Below are 21,884 nucleotides of genomic sequence, written 5' to 3' on the forward strand. Positions count from 1 at the left end.
TTCTATGTATGAGACTGCATATGGAATTATGTGTCCAATTTTAAGCTCTCCAGTACAGGAAAAACACTGGAGTAAGCCCAGAAAAGGGTTGCCAAGCTGGTCAGAAGGCCAGAGAGTATAAAGAGAACCTCTGAGAGCTGTGTATGCTCATCCTCAAGACACAAAGGTTATTGTAGTTTTAGCCACAACAAAAAGACCTGGATAATATGGTAACAAACTCTTTTTTGCACAGTAACATGATGAGAAGTAACAGATGCAAATTCCAACAAGGAAAGTTCTAATTTGATATGAAGGGAAAAAATTTCACAAGAATCAAACACTGGAACAGGCTAACCAGTGAGGCCATGGCAAGCTTTGTAGACACCCTTGGAGACATTCAGAACTTGATTGGGCAAGGCCCTGAACAACATCTAATATCTAAATTATCCATCTTTGTGTAGGACATTGTACCAAATGACCTCTGAATGTCCATTCCAACTTAGACTACTCCATGATAACAGATCAGCACTCCATGCATCTAGTAGGAGTAGTGTGAATAATCACTTGCCTAGCCTTAATATAGTTAGTACTTTTTATACAATATTTCAATGGATAATAAATCATTTTTTCTATGTAATACACAAAAACACTAATCACATATCAAAGCTAATCTGTTTAAACATAATACATTTTAATGTTAGAACTATTCATAAGTAGTTAGTGTTTTGATAACGGTATTAGAAATAGTATCAGATAAATAACTTGACAGGGACAGGATGAAGTGAGTTGATGTCCTTCTAATAACATCAAAAAACTGTACTACTTAGTATAAAAAATACCACCAAAATCAATAAAAACCTACACTAACTTCTCCCTATGTTGTCATTTGTACTGGTTTCATTAAGGTCACACAGAAAGTATCAGTAGTCACTTAAGATGATTCTTTCAAGGGTAGAGGATGATCAATTTAGAAGCATATCTATTTGTAGAAAACAAGTGACAACCCTAAATTAACCTAATATATCTTATACAGGGATCACTGAGTCCTAGAAGTTTATGGAATTTTAAAAAGCACAAAAAGTTCAGGAAACTTGAGTCAAATCCATATTGTACTCTCTTCAGAGTGGAAATCCTTGAGTGAAGGATATGTTCAGAACACAGACTGGCAAACCACAATAAAATTTGATTGCAAGGATGTTTTCTCTAATTGTGGTTATGACATTTAAATTAACACCAACTGTTTGATTGCTGAACTCTTTTCCTCCTCCATGATGGATAAATATTTAATGAGAATAATCTCCACTGTGATTGTGAACAGTGTAAAGAAGTTAATTTCTCCTCTGTTTTTTCTCAGGTCCCTGAGAAACCAGTTTTCACAAATCTGAGGAGTTACAGAATAACTAGCTTTCCTCCAAATCTCTTTATAAGTTGACACTGGAAAGCTAATATTTATTTAGATATACCTAAAGGATCTTTGCTACCCAGGAGACATCCTGCTGAACTTTACACAGGGCAACCATATTTAGAGTCAGGAACAGTACAGAATTGTGATTTTTGACTTAAGCTGGGTCTTCAATCCTAGTTACAGATGCAATCGCTCAAAGCCTCAGTCTGCCTGACTCAGATACACCATGTTATCAGTAACACTGGAAGGAACATGAGGCTTCTTTCAAAACCAGATATGAGGAAATCCACAGAGGTATTGCATTTCCTCTGCTAATAAAATATGCCTCAAAAATATCTGAAGAAACCCAGCAGCCAACAAAGTTATTATTAACCTACAATGTCTCTTTAGTTCTATATTTAATTACTGTGTATTGTATCATGAAGAAAAGCTAGAGGTAGAAAAATGCTATTAAAACTACATAATCCCTCTAGTGTAAGAACTAGAGTAGATCCCCAACAGAGACGGGCAAAAATCAACCAAAATCCCATATATTAAAATATTAAAATATGACTTAAAATACTACTTTAATATAAAAATCAATGACTGACATTATTTTCTCTTATGTATCATGTACAGAGAGAGAAATGTAGAGATACAGGCTAAAGGAATGTCTTACTAAGTTATTTGCTAAGAATGGAAGCATTTTGTGGTTTAAGAAAGAAAGAAAACCAGTAATATATTGGAGTACTGACAGACAGCAGCATCCTGCTTCCAATGGCAGATTCCTAGTAAATGTCTTCACTCAGAGACAAGAAGATACACTCTTTATACAAGACTATTATTTGCACTAGATGCCAAAACAAGGGTGAGAGAAAACATCTAGACTTACATTACCGTATTAGACCTGTCATAACAATGCACAGATAGTCACTAAAATACTTTTCCTTAACATCACAACAGAAAAGGGCAAGAGAAGAGAATAATATGTAAGATCAGTCTGAAGGCACAGTTCTTCATGAGAACAGAGAGATGGCCTAAGTATTTCAATTAATACATTACATATGTTCCAAATTTTCTACACTTAAAATATTCTTATTAAAATACAGGTGAATTAGTTGATGGAAGTATTGGAATATTGTATAGTAAAACAAGAATGGATCTATCTTCACCCCAGTAGGGCATTTAGTTTTCCATATGCCACTTCATGTGTTTCTGCTGTGCATTTGTCTCACAGAAAACATTAGATGGTTGGATTCACTATCAATTACAGACTGGAACAAGTTTGATTTCAATTACAGCAGGAGAGGAAAACAGCTGGGATCCCTAAGGGGAGGTGCAGGAAAGAAGAGGGTGAATAAAAAATCAAAATGGTACATTGCATGCTACTAATTAGGGAGAAAAATGAAGTCAAGATATATATGTAAACATTTATTTTTATATAAACCTGAGGCTGCTCAGTTTGACTTCAACCACATTTGAGACAGAAGAGTACCTCATTGACTAGCATCTATTTTGATGCATTTGAAAGAGCTGCTTCATAAGTAATTAAAACCAGTTCACCAATTTGTAATAAATACTAATCACAAAGACCAATGTTTGTCCAACATCCTTAAACTACATTAAAGTAAAGAAATTTCTTTTAATAGTTAATAGGCACAGAGACTTATGATCAGAACAAAATGCAAATTGTGAAACCTTCTGTCAGGATTAATAACAATATCTGTATATGCAGACTCAGAAAATTAAAATGTACAGAGCATTCCTATTCTCCAAATCCAATACAAGCAATTCTTATCATCTAGATTGAAAAGCAGAGAAAAAGCTCTGCTGGGTTTTTTTTGTTTTTTACTCTTTGGTGACCAAGTTTTTAGTATGGAACATACTCAAATGAGGTATTGGAATAGTCTCAAATTCTTTCCTTTAACCTTAGCTCATTTCTTACAGCTGTGGATCTCTTTCCTCTCAAATAACTATTCTGCTACTTCAGGATAAGCTGAGTGTTAAACCTTGTGCTCATAATATATCCTTCATAAATCTACCTTCTGCTTTTGCAGTTACTATGCAGTTTTTCTCCCTTGTATACATGCATACTTTCCAGATTTGTGTTTTCATTTGTTGGGGTGGAGAGGGTGTTTCCATCCCAAAGGAATAGATCTTAATATTGTCTGTGCCAAAGTAGCGTTATATTCCTATAAGTAATCTCTTTGATCATGCATCACAAGATAATCTATCCAAAAGCATTCCTCCCATAAATGGGATGATGACTATCTCAACCCATCTGCAAGTAACAAAATTAACCTAATAAGAGATGGAAAACAAAGCTTCCCTAGCTCAACTCTATCATATAATTGTTACTGACTTCACACTTCTGTAACACATTTGAGTTAGGAGACCAGAGTGATAAAAACCTCAGTGACAACTGCTGGTTGGCCTTACATATGGATGGTATCAAGAAGATTGGCCTGAGGCTACGTAACTAGTAAGAGCACATGGCTTGCTAGCTTGGCTTATAGGGGCTTATGCCAACAACATGATTTATAAAGCAATAAACGGTTAATAAGTCCTTATGAGTGGGCATTCAGTTTCACACAGAAGGCTGAGCTTGAAATGTGCACGCAGGAGTCTGGCTGACTACCAGGACCCAGACATGTTGCACAGTTGGAGTTAAATGTCTTGTAGCCCTGCACGCTGGTCTGAACTGGGCTGGAAGAAATGTAGCTTTGTCTGTGTGTGTGTGTACACGCATGTGTATGTTGTAGAATAGGTTTCTTACACAACAAACTGCTATCCATGTGCTACCGTCTGTCCTATATGCTAAATACATTTTAGGTTATTCATCACTGGGCATTGTGTTTCCATTCCAGAATCCATCCCACCCAGATTCCCCGCAAAGTGTGCTCTCTGAATTGGTGCTTAATAGATACACCAGACACTTACCTAAGAGCTCCTGCATCTAATATTTAGGTCTAGCTGCCATCAACATTAATGGCAATGACTAAATTTTAACTTGAAGAAATAGAAAATCCATTAGGCCTGAAACTTGTTTTAAGAGGGGTTTTTAGATTCTATTACATACACTGTTAATGGAGATTTGCTCTGCCAAGAATTCTTTAGAAAGAGACTGTGTAATTGATATTTAGATGAGCAAAGTGCTCATAGGTAATTCAGCTGTTTTTTAAAAAGTAAGAATACAATACCTATTCCATAATGCTTTGCAAAATGAGCAGTCTTCATTCACTCTACAGACCATCAACATTACTTAGTTATTACTCAGACTGTGGAGATCTATCAATATTAAAATGATAAAAATAAATTAAAACACCTAAAATGCTTTTCATAAGTAAAGTGTTTGAGGATTTTTTCAAAGTCTGACCTTCACATGGATGGAAAAGAAGCTTTAATTAAACTGATGAGCCAGGCTGATGTTTTCCATTAGAAAAAAAAGCCCAGAGTTTTCCATGCCCAATATCAGCTAGTAAAAAGAATAAATTTTCATCCTGCTTTTTAGAACATAGAGCAGGCATGGGAAATACATTTCTCATTTGTCATGTGTATATTGACTTTTTCTCACTGAAAATTTCCTTAAAAACTCTTGTGTTACTGAATTAATATACAACCACAGCATTCTCTGTCATTAGAAAGGAGATAGATAAGATAGAGATCTAGATTTATGCATCTAGATCAATTTTATAGTACACCAGAAGAGATTCAAGAAGGTTTTTTCAGAATATTTATCTAAGAAAAAAAGAAATCAAACTCTTTGTCTTTGAAATGCCTATATTGAGGCTGAAATGGCTTACTACTAAGACTAAAAAGTAGTTACAAATTATAATTTTAAATTCAGTGTCTGATATTGGAAACTCCAGTTTCTAGGATTTGGTTTTTTTCTGATGTGAGTTACAATAAATGCCACAGAGTGCATAGTCCTGGGGAAATAGATATATATTATAAAAGAAAAAGCTTTTGAATGTAATTCTGTAATTTGAATAGTCGAACAAAATTAACTAAATGTATCATAAGATGCAACTAATTTTAAATTGCATTTACTATTTTTAACCTTTAAAACAATTGGGTGTTCTGAAATTCTACATGGAAATTCCGGTAAGAATTTAATAATTTAATGCAACACTAACTAAATCATAACATCCCAAAACATAACCAACACAAAACAACACAGAGTGGTACAATGATGAAGAGTCCAACCAATCCTATAAGACCACTTTGTCCCCACCTCTCCCCTTTTCCCAGGCTCAGAGCCCTGATCCCGGTGTCTTTACCACCTCCGCCACTGAATGGTCCAGGGGGGCAGGGAATCGGGATTTCAGTCAGTCTGTTCCTGATAACTTCTGCCATTTGTCTCTCCTCAGGGCAGGTGGGCCCCACACCAGTCCTCCCTGCACCTCTGTGGGGTACCTCACACACACATGGCAGCCCTGCACGGGCTGCTCCGACATGCATTTATCCCAAAGGCTGCAGTTCCTCTCTGCCTCTCATGTGGGTCTGCTCTGCAGCACACAGGCTCTCCAGCACAGCCTGTGCCATGGCCACATCCTTACACAGTCTCTTGCCCATCCAAGTGCACTCACACGGAGCTGCTGGTGGCTCTCAGTCCTGCCATTGCCCTCAAAAGGTTGCAGGGGCACAGCTGCATTCTCACCATGTCTTGTAGAGTGGTCTCTGGTCTAGTGCTCCTCCTTTCTTCCTCTTTCTCTGACTGTGGGGTCCACATGTTTTCCTTCATCTTATACCACTCTTACACTTCCCAGGTGTCAGATTGGCCCAGCCGGGCCGAAGGCGGTTGTGAACCCAGGAGCCAGAGGAGAGTCCAAAAACTCTTTACCAGGTCTTCATTGCAACCCACTCCAACTCCCCCTGTTACCAAGCAAAATCAGCTCCTTGCTAAACCATGACAGACAGATACTACAGTTCTTTATTTCATACAAAAAATCTAACATGAAAATAGACTAGACTGGAATTCTACACATAGAGGAGATTATGGAGCTAAATAGACCACAGTGCCTCCTTACTGTAGAGCTTTAGAACTAAAAGCACTGAATCCTGGTTCTTCTCTGATTACTGTCTCTGAAAATGGAAGGCAGATAGCATCTGCCAGACTCATTTTCTTAGAAGTCCACATGGTACTTAAAAGGATATTGTTATTTCCCTTGGCTTACTGGGTTAGAGGCCAGAGTAAGCATTAAACAAGACTAACAAGAGGATGGTACTACTCAGTAGGCCCAGCTGTGAACCATGAATTGTTCTGAAGGGCAACAGTTAAAACGCTTGTTCATCTGACTAAAGATCTTATTGTAACCTTCTACTGAGCAATTCTCTCTTCCCCTTTTCATGTTTCTGCACAGTTTCAGTTTACTGCAGGCATTGCTTAAACTTCACACCAGTGTGACAATATTGAAAAGAACGGAAATACACTTGCATAAATTTGCACTAATGCAGTTCTTATGACTGTGGACTTTTGCCTATTGAATTCAGTGTTATCAGGGCAGAAAATGCTTTTCTTAAAACTAAATATTTTATTTACTTCAGTGGATCTGATATCTTACCACCCATGGTTTGTCAGGTACCCAAATCTCCCACAAGTACTTTGGCATATCTCCCAAATTCAGTGCCTAAAAAGCAATATTTAAATAAAAAAGATGTGTCATTCTTACTACAGATCTTAAGGTGACCCACCTCCCTAGTGGCCCAATATTGGTAATACAGAAAGCAAAACGTGAGCAAATTTCTACTGAAGACAGATAAATAACTTTTTATGAGGGTTCACAAACTTCAGAGGTCAAAGCTTCTGAATTTAGTTTTACCAAACATATGCATGGTAACATTTAAAATGCTACATCAAACCTCAGTTTGATTTCTGAAGCCTGATTGTGTAACATTTTGCTGTAGCCAGGCAACAAAGTTTCAGAAGCGTTTTTATTGTTCTGTTTAGTGAAATACCAAGTGAAATAGCTGTCTCATAATACGATTAAACTTTTTTTTTTACTTTAATGCACTATTAAGCTTTTTATTAAGAGATTATTAATCAACCCTGAGACTCTAAAAAGCAAAACCAGCAGATCTTTAAAACTGCAATTAAAGCTATGTTTAATGTGGGAGCATTAATGGATGTTCATGCTCTGTTACTAACTGCTAAATATAAATAGCACTATGTACTTCAGGTTCCCTCCCGAGTATAATACTCAGACATCCCAAAATATCATGTCTCCAAGGACTTGAATCATAAGGACTCTGTGTATGTGATTGTAAGAGAATTGTGAAGGGAAAGTTCAGTAGGTTACTAAGTTTTCAGAACCTTCAAACCTAGTTCCTAGAGACACTGAATTGATTATCCAACCTGTCAGCAGAATAGTACTGCAATAATCCTGATCAGTCTAAGCCAGAGAAACATGTGGATTCGGAAGGACAGACAGAAACTCAGGTATGAATCGCAGAACCAGCCCCTTGTACTGTTCTACATTATTTGAGAAAAGAAAGCTTCCCAGAGAGAAAACATTACATTAAGAGTAATGTTTCTGGAAAGCCAATTTCAAACCCACTCTCTGTAGAGTAATATGCTCAAATTGCAAACAAGCTCTCTGTGCACCATATTCAGAAAAGACATTGGTATTTTGTATAGAATGGTTGATCCGTTCCTTTACCATCGTATAATGAACAAAATCCTCAGAAAACTTTATAGCAAATAGTACTTTTACTCACAATGGAAAGCACATGTGCCTTCCAAAGTACTCCCAACAGGTATCTCAGATTATACCACAGTTCTGAAAGCTTTTTCAAGAAATCCCCTTGAAAGCAGAAAGTGATCTTAAGTATTTTATCTACCAAAAATATTTTCCTCTGATATCTGAAGTCATATTTCTAACTAATATCAGAAAGTCATTCTTTGTCATCTAAAATTTCATTTGAAAAAAACCCAAAATGTTTTACACAAGCAGAAATGTTATTTGTTCTCATGCTGAACGAAAAGGCACTTACACAGTCCATGGAGATTAATACGTATAGCTTAACAGAAAGGTAAAAGCCACTGAGAATGCCTCATTTTAAAATCTTCCTGTGTCTCCTCTGATATATATGATTGTTTTCCTATTTTACATGGTTACAAATAAAGAGCAATTCACCCAAAGGCAATATATTTAAACTGGCATAAAAGAAGCAAAGAAGGTGGCTCTGTGGATCAAGGTCTCTTTTTAGAATGGATGTAGCATATTTTTATTCACTTTGATAATGCAATAAGTTTTTGAAGGCAGACACTATATTACCAAATACCTTCTTACTTATTAGAAAGTCACTTTTACAGAAATAAGTCACCTTTGCAAAAATAATAAGCATTGTTTCCTGAAAATAATTGAAAAGGAATCACAAGAGTAGTTTCAGTAACAGCAAATAATGAATGTTCTCCCCACCCCCTTTGCTTGTTAAAATCTTAGGGAAGACTATCAAAATGGAACAGGAATGAGAAGGAGTCAAATCTCATTCATATAAAAATGGCAGATTGAAAAGACAAATGCATGACATTATTGAATATGCCTTTTTAATCTACATAGATACTTTCTCATAGTTACATCAGAAATAAAATGTGTCTTTCTCACTTTCCCTTGGTTTTAGGAAACTATGTTTCAGAGCCATCAAAGAGAACTGGGGAAGACATAGTTTAACAACTTCTATGGTTCCCCATCCTTCCACAGTTTCCCTATACCCCCCCTACATCATAGAAAGCTGTAAAGAAAGTGGCTGCTGCTCTCAGTCTTAAAACCAGTGACAACTCCAACTAGAATTAAACTTGGACCATACTTTTCACCCAAATAAATTATAGTATACAGCTAAGGGAAAAAATTATTTTATATAAGGGAGGGAGGGACCAGGAAAGGGAAGAAAAAAAAGTAGCTCTAAGGAACGAGTAACATGAAACATTTTTAAGTATTACAAAGAATGGTTTGAAGTTCTAACAGGAGATTAATACTCTGTCCCTGAGATCAGTGTAGAAAGTACTCCCATTAGTTCATGACCTAAAGTCAAGATTCCTGAAATGGCTGATGACTGCCATACATTTAAAATTCAGGGTTGGATTCAAGAGGTCTTAAGTACATATAGCTTATTCCCTAAAAGGTCTTCAAGAATCAATATAATTTAAGGTACCATAAAACATGCAAGACTCATTTCTATGAAACTCAATATAGTTTTATCCTTTTATTTCCAACTGTTCTTCTTTTCAGTAGCTGACATTGGCAAAATTCTTCAACTGGCTTTTTATTTCATTTATGATCCAATATTTACAAACAAAAATGTTATGTGAATATCTTGAGCTAAACAGTTTGGATGGAATGGGGAAATGACAAAGTCAGCATCATAGATGAGATTGCAATCCAACAGCAAAGAAGATAAAACAGAAAAAACTTGCCAATTGCTTTTTCCCAATAAAATGAGCAGATAGAACCACAGACCTCTAAAAGTAATGAAAACAACCTACTGTGTCATCACTTTATGCAAGAAAAGGAGACAGAAGATTAGTCTAAAACTCCTACAATAATATGGATTTTTTTCAGCTGACAAAAGCAATACTATATAAAATCTCTTCTATGCTTTATTTCTAATTACCTTCTATCCTTTAATGAACAAGAAAGCACTTGATCTTGAAAGTCCTTGTGCAGTCAAAACTCCCACTAAAATTAATGGGACGTTTTTTCCAGTCTAAGAGCTGTGAGATCAGTCCTCAAACTTAGCTCTTGCTAAGCTTCTTCCATTAATTAAACTTCTTAGCTTTTCCCTCTCCTTTTCCAATAGGATCATATATTTAAAAATGTAGACACCAGAAATCATAATCTTGCCTAAGGAAGAAAATCTGCTGTACTTTGTTATCTTCAAAAGTTTATCTCAATTTAAGAAGTAAAACCTGGTAGAACTTGGTTACCTGGACACTGAATACTTAATTTTGACCTCTTCAAACAAGCTTGCACAGATGTTGCACAGTACCTATGGAAGTTAAGCTATTTGAATTACACAAATGAAATGTGCAGCGCAAGCTTTCCAATCGTGGAAATCTCTCTGAAACTAATTGACTGAAACATAAGGGACTCTCAACAGTCTCACCCTTCACTTCCAGCAAATAAGGAGTTAAGAGGCTGAAGTTCAATGACTATCTCTCCTATCTAGCCTCACACAATCTGCAACATATGTCTGAATAAAATTAAATCATTATTTGTTTGCCTCAATAAATCGCTTCACTTAGCAGCCTATTCATCTCCCATATCAAGAAAATGACAATTCCTATACAGTTTTTTAAAAAAGCAGCACCACACCAAAACCTAGCAAGAAATTTCTGTATTCAAAAGAATTTACTGTCTGTTTGGCTCTAATACAGTAGCATCATTACCTCACTATAATTCTCAATTTTCTCATATTGAAATAGTATATGAGCCTTTTGCACAGAAATAAAAATGAAATACTCCATAACCTGTCAAATCAGGTAGTACTAGCAGCAGTGTCCTAAAAAAACCTATGAGACTTATTTATCGCTGATAGGCCTTAGTAAGGATAATTTCCTTAATTCATTTTTTATACTTCAATAGCACAGTAGTGTATATATATGATAGTACTGACAGGTCAGCTGTTAGTTCATTTAGAGAGCCTATGTAAGGTTGTACTACACCAGCATACAATATAGAAATGATACAGTTCTGCATGGGTTCTTACATAGGATTACATCTTCTGTGAAGGTGCTGTAATATCTGTGAAGATTCTGTAACATTGCTTTCAGTTATTAAGAATTCAAGCACGATGAACTACTGATTTTTTTAATTACAGTGAAGAAATAAAAGATCCAGTAGATGACAGAAAGATGGAGGAATAAGGATGATGGACTTATTTGCACTTTGACACGTTAATAAACACATAAAACACCTCCACAATAAATATTCAATTGAAGAAGCAGCACTAGATCAGTCCTTACCAATTCATTGGGTTCTCTTCTCTGCCAGTTGATATGGTTTAAATTGTCTTCAACATTCTTTTGCCTACAGCTTGCCTATATTTTAAATGCTGTAATTTACAGGACTTGAAAAAATACACAGAAAAATATTAAATAAATAATATCTACTAGTGATGGTTGCTCATCATGAAAAACAAAAAAAATCAGAAAGTAAAAGCAGCAGCTGTGTCAATCACAGAGATAAGTAGGTTTGCTTGTTTTCAAAAACAAACCAACAAAACCTCCATTTAAATAGAGTCACTTTCTAAAGGATGAAGAAGAACCTTAAAAAGCAAACTGTAATTTATTTAAAAGAATGAAAGTAAGGATATAATGTCAGTGTTTAGAACTGAAAGGTTCACAAGACATGCAATTATTTTCCTGTGAGAGCAATTAAGTATGCTTTTAGAAAGACAAATGAACATTTTGTTAGATAAAGAAACAGGAAACATTTTCACTGCTTTTTTGTTTGGAAAAGAAACAAAAATAACCCAAACCTGATCTAGAATCTACCTGTACTGGTGTTAGCAGTGAATACAGAAAATATAGTAAGAGAAATGTCTTGGAGATCACAAAGAAATTCTACCCCATCAGAAGAAAGCAAAAAAGAGACTTCACAATTCAAGACTCAAAGTATATGCATTCCCCTGTGTAACCTCTGTACTTATAATACTCTATGCTATCAAAATTTTACTGAGAAACTTATGTCGCTTATCCACTGTTGTCTCATAGACCTATATTCCCTGCCTTTAACCCAGACCCCTTTGTTAAATAAATCTCTGGTACTTGAATAATAACTGTTAAAATTATGTAAAGAGGAATTAACATTGCAAACATAACAGCAAGTTCACCTTCCATATTTTACAGTGAATTAATTGCTCTCATCTATTTATTGTCTATGTAATGTCTAATTAATACTGATCTCTTGATGTGAGACCATTTGACAGGTATAAAACTTTATCTTATGTAAGGTACTGAATATATAATTTCAAGAGAAGACCGCTTATTTTCAACTCAGACCTCTAGATGCAATCCACCCATAATAACAACATAGTCCAATTATTAACTAAAAACTTCTCAGTATTTCTAGTATAGAGTAATTCTTTGCGGCTGGAATAGATTTGCAGAGTGTTAATGAAGACAGTTTATAACTGGTTTCAGCCATAAAAGACTATATTTTCCTCCTGCAAATATCAGGCTATTGTGGGTTTTTTTGCTTCTTCAGTGTGGCCTAAAACTGTGATCTGTAAAGTCTTCCATCCTCAAAATAAAGGGCAAAGGAAAAACATGATCATATAAGATAAAGAATAATGTGTGGTCTTGAGAAACAGATGACCACTCTTTAGGCTTGTGTGGATTACTACTACATTAAATAAATTGGTGGTTTCAATTTAGCTGAAAGTAGATGTGATTTATCTATGAAAAAACACAAGTTAGATTACTTATTGGTAACTCTTAAGGTCAAAAGGATCAAAGGTTCAAACCACTACTTGACCAACAGTGACTGACTCTTTGCACTGCTGTTTAATCGCACTGCATCTATTCTGTGAATACACTGTGACCAAAGTGGATGATAAAGGTCTATATATCACCTCTTATAACTGTGAAACTCTCTTCAGGAGAAACTATAGAAGGGTCAACTACATGAAAGCACAGAAACAGGGAACAGATTGTTTCAGTAGCTAGAGCATTAAGTTAGCAAACTATATGCAATGGGAAAAAGAAAAAAGAACACACCTTTGTACTCTTCAGATATTTTTAAATGTTAAGTGACAGTATGCTAAAAAAAAAAAAAAGGAAAAAAAGAAAAGTTAAATAGAATCTCTCCTTAAAAGCAATAAAATCTCTCTCTCATTTTCTGTTTCTCTCAGAGGCAACATATTATGTTGCAAAGGACAATCCTTTACACCTCAAAAAAGGACTCTAGTCTGGTGGGAAGACTCAGTCACGCAGAGCTACACTTTACTAAAATCCCAAAGGCAAATGTGATTCAGCTTTGAAATTGGCACTATGATTCAATGTACTATTTTTCTTCCCACTTTAATGCTTTGACTCCAATCTTGTGAATTTTTGTAAGCTCAAATTCATGCTGGGAATAAACACATACGCTGAAACTTTCTGGAAATGATACGCACAGGTAGCACTGCAATTCTCTATTATGAACTGAACAAATTATGCACAGAGCAGCAGACTTCTGATTGAGGAGGAGGGGGTACAGTTAATTATTGTTGTCATTCAAAGACAATAGTCAGAAGAAAATCATAAGAAGTTTATTGTGATCAGTTTGTTTTTTCTCACTATAAAGACTAGTGATAAATTAATCATAATGAAGACCATCAGGATATCAAAGAAGCAAAGTAATGTTTGAAAGAAACTTCAGAAGTTACTCCAATTACAATGCTTAAGATATGACCGACTGAGCACACTGTTAGCAACTTTTCCCTTTCAAAAACTGAAAAAATTCTTTGTCAAGATTTATTTTAAAAACTGACATTGTTAGACATTTCCTTTTAATTATTCATATACTTTCTTTCTAGTAAGTCTAATCTTATTTTCTCTTCTGTTTGAACATCACAAATTGTATCCCAGTTTTTATGCCAATCTAAACAGTAGAAGGAGAGGAAGGGGTTGTGTTGAGGTTTAACCCATCACCGACTTAGCAGTACAAATAACATGGTTGCCTGCTTGATCAGTCAAAGGTTGATTCATATCCTAAGAGATCTTAACTGAAATTTATTCACGTCTTAACATTCACTATCTCAATATTAAAAAAAAAAAAGATATTATACTTTCCCTGCTGTGTTTCTTCATAAAAATGACTGCCTTTTAAATAAAAATACAGTCTTCAATCTCCTTAATTTTTTCTAATTCTACATAAGTCAAGCTTAAAGTGAAAACAGAAATCAGTGAATAAATGTTGTCTTTGCAGCAATTTGGATAACAAACCTGTTCCAAACATGCTAAAGAACAAGAGAGAAAGCATTTTTTAACAAGATAATACCATACTGAACTAAGAGGTCTAAAATCTTGGCTTCTTATATAGTCCCATATTAATCCTGACATTGCCAGCAGTTGATTTGTATCAGTATGCATTACAATATAATGTAATTAGTAATGGTAATACTACCACAAATAGTATAAACAACCCTGGTCTACTGCCTTTAAATTAGCTTTGTAAGCATGTTAATAACATACCATCAAGCGTCAATACAAATCCTTGACAGCTTCTTGAAAAAAGATTATGCATGTCTAAGCAATTTTCTCATACATAGGTTTTCTTCAGAAAACATGTTGTCACCATTCCATTAGCTCAAAGGGAATGTATGCATAAAAGAATATCTACAAAAGAAGTCTGACTGCTAGCCAGGAAATCATACATTTAATAGCCTGTATTTATTGCTGGCTGGGATAGGATTGTAGGTACCACAGCATCAAATGAATTTCTTCTTTAAAAGATGTCTAGCTGTGCAATGAATGTTTTTCAGTTTCAAAGGGGGGAACCCTTTTAATGCCTCAAAACTTCATTCTGACAATATTTCAACAGAGACTGATGGAATGAAAACAGAGTAGGTTAACAGATATATAGGGTAGGCATCTTAGGTCTGATCCAAAGTGTCTGAAACCCAACAGAATTTGGGTCTTGTGCTAAACTAGTCACCTACCTGAAAACATTAAAAAACCCCACATACACCCCAAGAACTTTCCCACCAAAACTGAACATAAAATGAAATTTATGTATTTTTGCTACATATCTTACTATAATTTGAGAGTGCACAACTCCTTACAGTCAAATGTTATGTCATTGGCAAAGGAGAAACGTTGCCTGTAACTCAGCTTTCCAACTTGCATTATGCTGATCTGCCCTCTGAAAGAGTGACTCATTTTTACTAGAGATGGATTCCAGTGTAGGTGTCCAATGTCTATAATTTTTCTATTGGAAACTTCAGCACGAGGAATCTTATCATCGTTGTTCAAAGATATTTTCCATGCCATCAGACATTTAGCTGATTTGATTCACTAGCCATTTGTACTGAACTATTAGCTTAACAAAACATTCAGAATACTAGTAGGTAATCTTAATAGTGTGATATGATGCACAGGAGATAGAGAAATGTTTATTCTTTTAGTTTAAACTATACAGAGGAGGAAAACAGGTTTATCTCTAATTTCATTTTTTTTAGAAACAGTGAAACCATTTTATCTCAGTGCTCTTCAAAAGTTTTTATGTTTATAGTCAACATCTTTCATGGAATATTTCTATCTAAATTTCTACAGTTTAGTTACTGCAAACAAAGATATAATGGAAACGTGGGTTTGGGTTTTTTTGAGGTGAGGTGTTAGGTAGATGCTGTGGTAGTTTCTGGAATTTTTTTGAAAGCACACATGATCTTAACTGTAGCTGTTGTTGATGTAAATTTACATTCACAGGTATACTCAGTTTCTCTGAAGAAAATTTTATTTTAGGCTGTGAAAATTAGAGGTGTATTACATTTTTCAGTTCTGTGGCAGCTAGCGTGAAAATACAGAAAAACAAGGCATAACTCTTCCTTCCCTTTGCCTAAGACAATAATATGATTTAGGACTGACCAGGATGATACTTCTCTGTAACTCAGTTTCAGTTTAAGCAGCCGAGTCTCTTCATTAGTCTTACACTACTGACAAAATATAAAAATCATTCACTCTGTTATATCTATTATATTAACAACTTTATAAAATATCAGTTGGTCAAGTTTTATATTACATTCACCTTTAGTGTCCTATTGCAAATCCAATATTCCCTGATGTGATACAGAATGCTCTGATGTAATATAGCAGCTATAATACAGCAACATATTTGAAACTGTTATTAACTCTGAAATCCAACTTTTTCATTATTTTCATAAAATTGAATATTATTTTAAGAAAATATTAACATGTTGATGATTTTAGAATCCATTTTCCCATGACAATTACTTACGTCAGATTTTAAAAAAATAGATTACGGTTAGTGCAATGATGCAGCTCCTATGTTTCATTACACAAAATCTTTTAAACTCTGAGTTTAGAAAAATAAAATTATTTTTTAGTCTTCAAATTACAATACAAATTATCAGTTTAATGCCAAAAGAAAATAATGTTATGAAGTCTGAAATAAACTGTGAAAAATGACGTTAGAAAATGAAGAAAGAGAAAGGAAATGTACAGATGAACTTTTGAATTGGGGTTTTTTTTGGGTTTTTTTTATCTAGTAAGTTATACTAAAAAACACTTGCTTCAGTATTATTGCACAAAGTTCATGGATCATTCAACTAATTGGTTTTACTCCACAAGCAAATTCTAACCACCAAATGTATCACAATTTCTTTTCCTGTATAGGTTTTAATTTAAGCGATATATAAGAGTATATATAAAAGTATATAGGTTACTCTATGTTCTCTCTCTTTTATATACATTTGTTACTTATTTCATAGAATCATAGAACAGTAGAGGTTGGAAGGGACCTTTAGAGATCATCTAGTCCAACCCCCCTGCAGAAGCAGGATCACCTAGATCAGGCTGCGTAGGAACACGTCCATGTGGGTCTTGAAGACCTCCAAGGAAGGAGACTCCACAACCTCTCTGGGCAGCCTGTTCCACTGTTCCCTCATCCTCACAGTGAAATAGTTTTTTCTTATAGTTAAGTGGAACTTTTTGTGTTCCAGCTTCATTCCATGACCCCTTGTCCTCTTGCTAGCTACTATAGAAAAAAAGGGATGTCCCAGCCTCCTGACACCTACCATTTAGATATTTGCAAATGTTAATAAGATCTCCCTTCATCTTCCTTCCGTTTCGTCTTCTGTAGACTAAACAGCTCCAGTTCCCACAGCCTTTCCTCATATGAAAGATGTTCCAGACCCCTGATCATCTTGGTGGCCCTGCTTATTTATATTTGACTAAGTAGGAGGAAGAAATAAAATTCCTGGCCTCCATATGATTGGGAATTGAAGGAAAACCTCAAAAACTGAAAGCAAAAGACCTTACAATTTGAGCTAAAGATCCACATTAAGCTTCCTGAGACTTTAAAATCCTCTGTGATTAGATATTAAATGACAAGATCCCCTCACTTTTAAAATTTGCTACTGTGGTGTTAAAGCCAACATCACTTACTACTTCAGCAGTAAAGTATATAATCTATAAAAAATTGTATGATCTTAATTACAACAGTGTCAGTCAGACTTTTTCAGAATTGCAGAAATTAGGAGAAATGCCTAACTTCTAGGTGCAGGCATGTACAAAATATCTGGATGATATAAATAAGACAACTCTTATCACACTTTGACTGACAAAAATCCCAACTAGAAGGGAATTCCCTAGTCTCCCAATGTCTCCTCCCCAGTAAATAAACAAATAAAACCCCAACATTAAAAAGCTCAAAACACAAAAAACTCTACTTCTAAACAGCCATAAATATTTAATATATCACAGGACAGGTAGTGGTTTGTTGGATCAGGTACCCTCCAGAGGTAAAGTCATTCTGGTTCAGGTCAAGGACTTTTCTTCCTCTGTATCCTGTCTACAACTACCTTGACAATTTTTGTGAAATGACTCCAGTACAAGCTCAAGAATACTCAGTTATCTGGATCTATACCAGTCTAAATAAATATCCAGTTTCTTGAGTGCATACATTATGCAGGATTAGTCATTATAGACAAAAAGAACAGTTGGTTCTTTATTTCATACCAAAACTTTCAGAACAATTTTCCAAGCAAAACATTTAGAAGAATTCATGGTGGCCCTAGGAAAAGCAAGAGAAAAGCAGGCATGCCTCAAACCTCATGGCTTCTAATTATGTGAAAATCAGTGAGATAGCTATTTAGAAACTCCCAACTTTTCTCAATATTTCATACTTATTTGGGATAATTTCTTCAACAGCTGATACTTGTTTTCATATGAGTAGAACGAAATTAACTAAAGCTGAATTTAAGATGAAGCGGTCTATACAGGCAACTGTGAATTTTTAGGCTGTGTTGTCTGTTTCTAATTCATGTCTTTTTAAATGGCGACTATCTAGTGATACATTTTGAGTTACTTTTGGATGTATTTCAATAACTACTTAGTGACATATTTTGGACTCTTCAGTACTACTCTTTAAGCACCTATTAAGACAAAAAAATCCAACAAATAAGCCACAATTTTAAGTCCACTTGATAAAAATAATAGCAACATATTAATGTAGCTGTGTCCATAAAATGATATTTTCACCATTACACAGTTCAACAGCAAGAATATCTTTACAGAATGTCTTTAGCTCAAAACACTGTAGTTCCCTCTGTGTTTTCCATGACAACCAGCCTCCTCCAAAAAAATCGTGTGCCACCGGAAGGGATCAAGGATAGTAGAAAGAATTTCCCTTCTTCCTTCTGTTGACTTCATCAGAAAAAATGAGCTTCAGCACTTTCAGAACTGAAAGCAAAATCTGTTTTCTCTTGTAAATTCCTACATACAAGTGAATCAAGAACTGCATCAGCATATACTGGTAAATATAAAGAAAAACAAAGCTGATTATCTATTTTGCTTGGTCTAATAGAGATCTTCAGATATTACTAAAATTGAAACGGCAAGTCATGGAGCAGGCTACAAGGGCAGATAGCAACAGAATTAAGGTGTTATTTACTAAAATTCAGTGTTTAGCAAACATTCACAAATCCCAGCTAAAGCTTTTTTTAAGGGAATTTTTTCACTCTGTAAACTTTCATTGAGGTTTATGTGATCTTAGACTGCACTGCTATCACAAAGACAAGCCCTGGCTTTCCTCTCTTTTGCTGGGCACATCCTTTGCTATGTCAGTGCTTAAATCACGTAGCTCACCAGTTATGTCAGTTTCTTGAACTAACTAAAAACTAGACCTGCCTCCCTAAATTATTATTTTGCCCAGATCAGCTGAACAATCACCAGTGCTGACACAAGAGAGGTGGCAGGAACAGACAGCTGGAGGCAGGGAAAAGAGCACGACTTGCCTTTTTGGCAGTAGCATGGTCAAAACTGATGCTGAGAGATCAAAGAGAAAGCTAGAATATTACATGACAGGAGCTGTATCTCATTCCCTATTCTTCTCCTGAACTGGAAGAGCATGAGATGAACATGAATTCCCATTAGAACTAGCTTTATTACACAGCCAGCTAACACCAATACTTTTTCACTATCTGGAACAATGATCTGATGATTTATAGTATTGGAAGCTAGGCTATCATTCCACAAGGGACACATTGAGCAGAATCTTCACTTTTTAAAACAGGAAAACAAGTTCTTTAAAAGAGGAACCAGCTACAGGTCCAGAGATTTGGTCAGGAACAGCTACCAAAGTAGGCACTTTGCTGTTGCCTTAAGAGATATCAGAGAAAAGGTTCATCAAACATCTGCCACAATACAGCCTTTAAAAGATATCTATACTACATTTACGGAAGGAAAGAGAGTCAGAACAAAGTGCTCATAATAAACCATATCTGCTTGCTTCTTTGGTCTAGTTAAAATTTTACATTAATGAGAGAGAAATCAGAAAAAAAAAAATGTCTCTTGAAGAAAATGGAAATGCCTTTTCATCCTGATTCAAACACAATCTTCAGGAATAAAAGGTAATAATTTGCCCTATCAGTATTCTACCCCTGGTAATTATCGGAAGCAAACTTCTAGAAAATTTACTTGACCGAAACATTGCAGATTTAAACAGTTCACCTTGAATATTTACTGAACGATACCAGTAACCACGGATACTTTTAGAGATCTACTATGGACTTTCTCACCAGAAAGAGCAGCTTTCAAGTTTTTGTTTGTTTGGGTTTTTTTTAAGCGAAAACCTCAGATTATACAGTACTAGTGTATAAATGTGTATTTCCTAGAAATGTTAATGTATACTCAAATAATATATGTATCTGAAAAAAAAAAAACCGCAAAACAATTAAACAATGTTTTCAAGTTTCCAGAAATCTGCACAGATCTTTCCTCTCAAGTAAAATAAGCTTTTGACTTTTCCAAAAGTGGCTGCGAAAATAACTTGTCAAAGGTAGGTCTTCTGAACACGGACTAGAAGTTGGGAGCCAGAAAATCAGTAGCAGCCTGTGAAATTCAACACCTACAAAATGCATACATCAGCAGTTATGCCTAAACATTGTGTAAATTATGTACACATTGCCATTCTAAAAGTAACTTTCCAATCACTGGAAAAGGGACTATTTTCAACCTCTGAAAAAGGCAGTATGGATGTAAATATAGTCCCTGTTTTATTTTTAAATTCAACTTACTGCTTATCTTAAGACATTTCACAGTGTCAAGGCTCTGAAACATTCCCTTTTGAGATTTGTTCTACTGCTTGAGATCTGAGCTAAATTAAACTTCACCATTTGATGAGCTGCACCAATCTGAACTTGGAGCATCTGCTGTACAAATGCCCAATTCCCTTACTCTGATCAAGTTTCTCACTGAAACAGATCCAGTAATCTCTGTCATACACTGAAAGTAGCCTCAAAGAAAAAAGTATTTTCTATGGCAGTTCTAGAGAGACTGACACCATTGTTAGAAATTACTAAGCTCTCAGATATTCAATCTCTTCCAAGTCAGTGAATTTTAAATGAGTTCTTTACAGCACAGGGTTCACTGTTTGATATTTCGCACTTGAATATGTGCCAACTCACCTTTCAGCCTCATTGGCTACCAAGGTAAAAACATTTGTATGGTATCTGTTCATTTTTCTGAAATGGGAAAGTTATTTCTCAGAGTCTAAAAACCTTCCCACGTTGATACGGCAGGAAGGTCTATCATTCCTTTCAATTAAAACACTATGATTTTCAAACTGAGTGAGAAATTTGATAATGTAGACAGCACATGTAAATCCTGTGGCTGGCAAATGACTGAGAACTTGCAATCCATCATCTACAACAAAACCCAGAAGAACTGTCCTAGCATGAAAGATATCTTTCCCAGAACTATTATCCATTGGCAACCTGCACCATTTCACACTGCTACACTGAGAAAATATGAAAGTATTCCTGAACTGTTCAGAGAATACAAATGCATTTGGTCTTTGATTAATTGCATTAAAACCACAAATGTGAAACCTCCACACAGAGAAATGGGTGAATAGGACAATTTTTTCCTCTTTAATTTTTGTCTTGTTATAAAAATGTCACAATTTTAATTTTTAGGAAAGATGCCAGCAATGCTGAAATACATTGAAAATGTCCAAGTGCTGGCCACAATAAAAGTTTGGGCATGACTGTCAGGGGTTCCTATAAAAGATGTGGGAGGGAGAGGGAGCAAAGAAAGTATGAAATGTTGAGATTTTCGGGGTGACTTTTTTTGTATTGATAGTATTACACATCAAATTTCTTCTAGTAGTTTTGGATTCTAACATTTCCCATGCCCTCAGTATATAAATTCCCTTTTTCTCCCAGTGAAATTAATCTTTTTTTTTTTTTTTCAGTTTCTCTTTATATCATGTTCTGCCTCTTCAGACATCTTGGAAATCTGCTTATTGCATCTATGTCAGACATATGAAATCTTACTGCTTTTCCTTGTAAATCAATC

General features: G+C 35.2%; 1 protein-coding gene across 3 annotated transcripts in view; it reads right to left on the reverse strand.

Moving 5' to 3' along the window:
* PCDH9 (protocadherin 9) overlaps nt 1-21,884 on the reverse strand; it is a 665,591-nt gene that overhangs the window by 367,257 nt on the left and 276,450 nt on the right. The window contains exon 2 of one of the 3 annotated variants that reach the window (XM_062020496.1): nt 6,928-6,993. The exons of the other annotated variants lie outside the window; for them this stretch is intronic. Within the exon in view, the coding sequence (XP_061876480.1) occupies nt 6,928-6,993 (66 nt within the window). The remainder of the gene's footprint in view (nt 1-6,927; nt 6,994-21,884) is intronic. 3 annotated transcript variants of the gene reach the window in all.

Source organism: Colius striatus, chromosome 1 (assembly GCF_028858725.1).
Source record: "Colius striatus isolate bColStr4 chromosome 1, bColStr4.1.hap1, whole genome shotgun sequence".
Taxonomy (NCBI): Eukaryota; Metazoa; Chordata; class Aves; order Coliiformes; family Coliidae; genus Colius; species Colius striatus.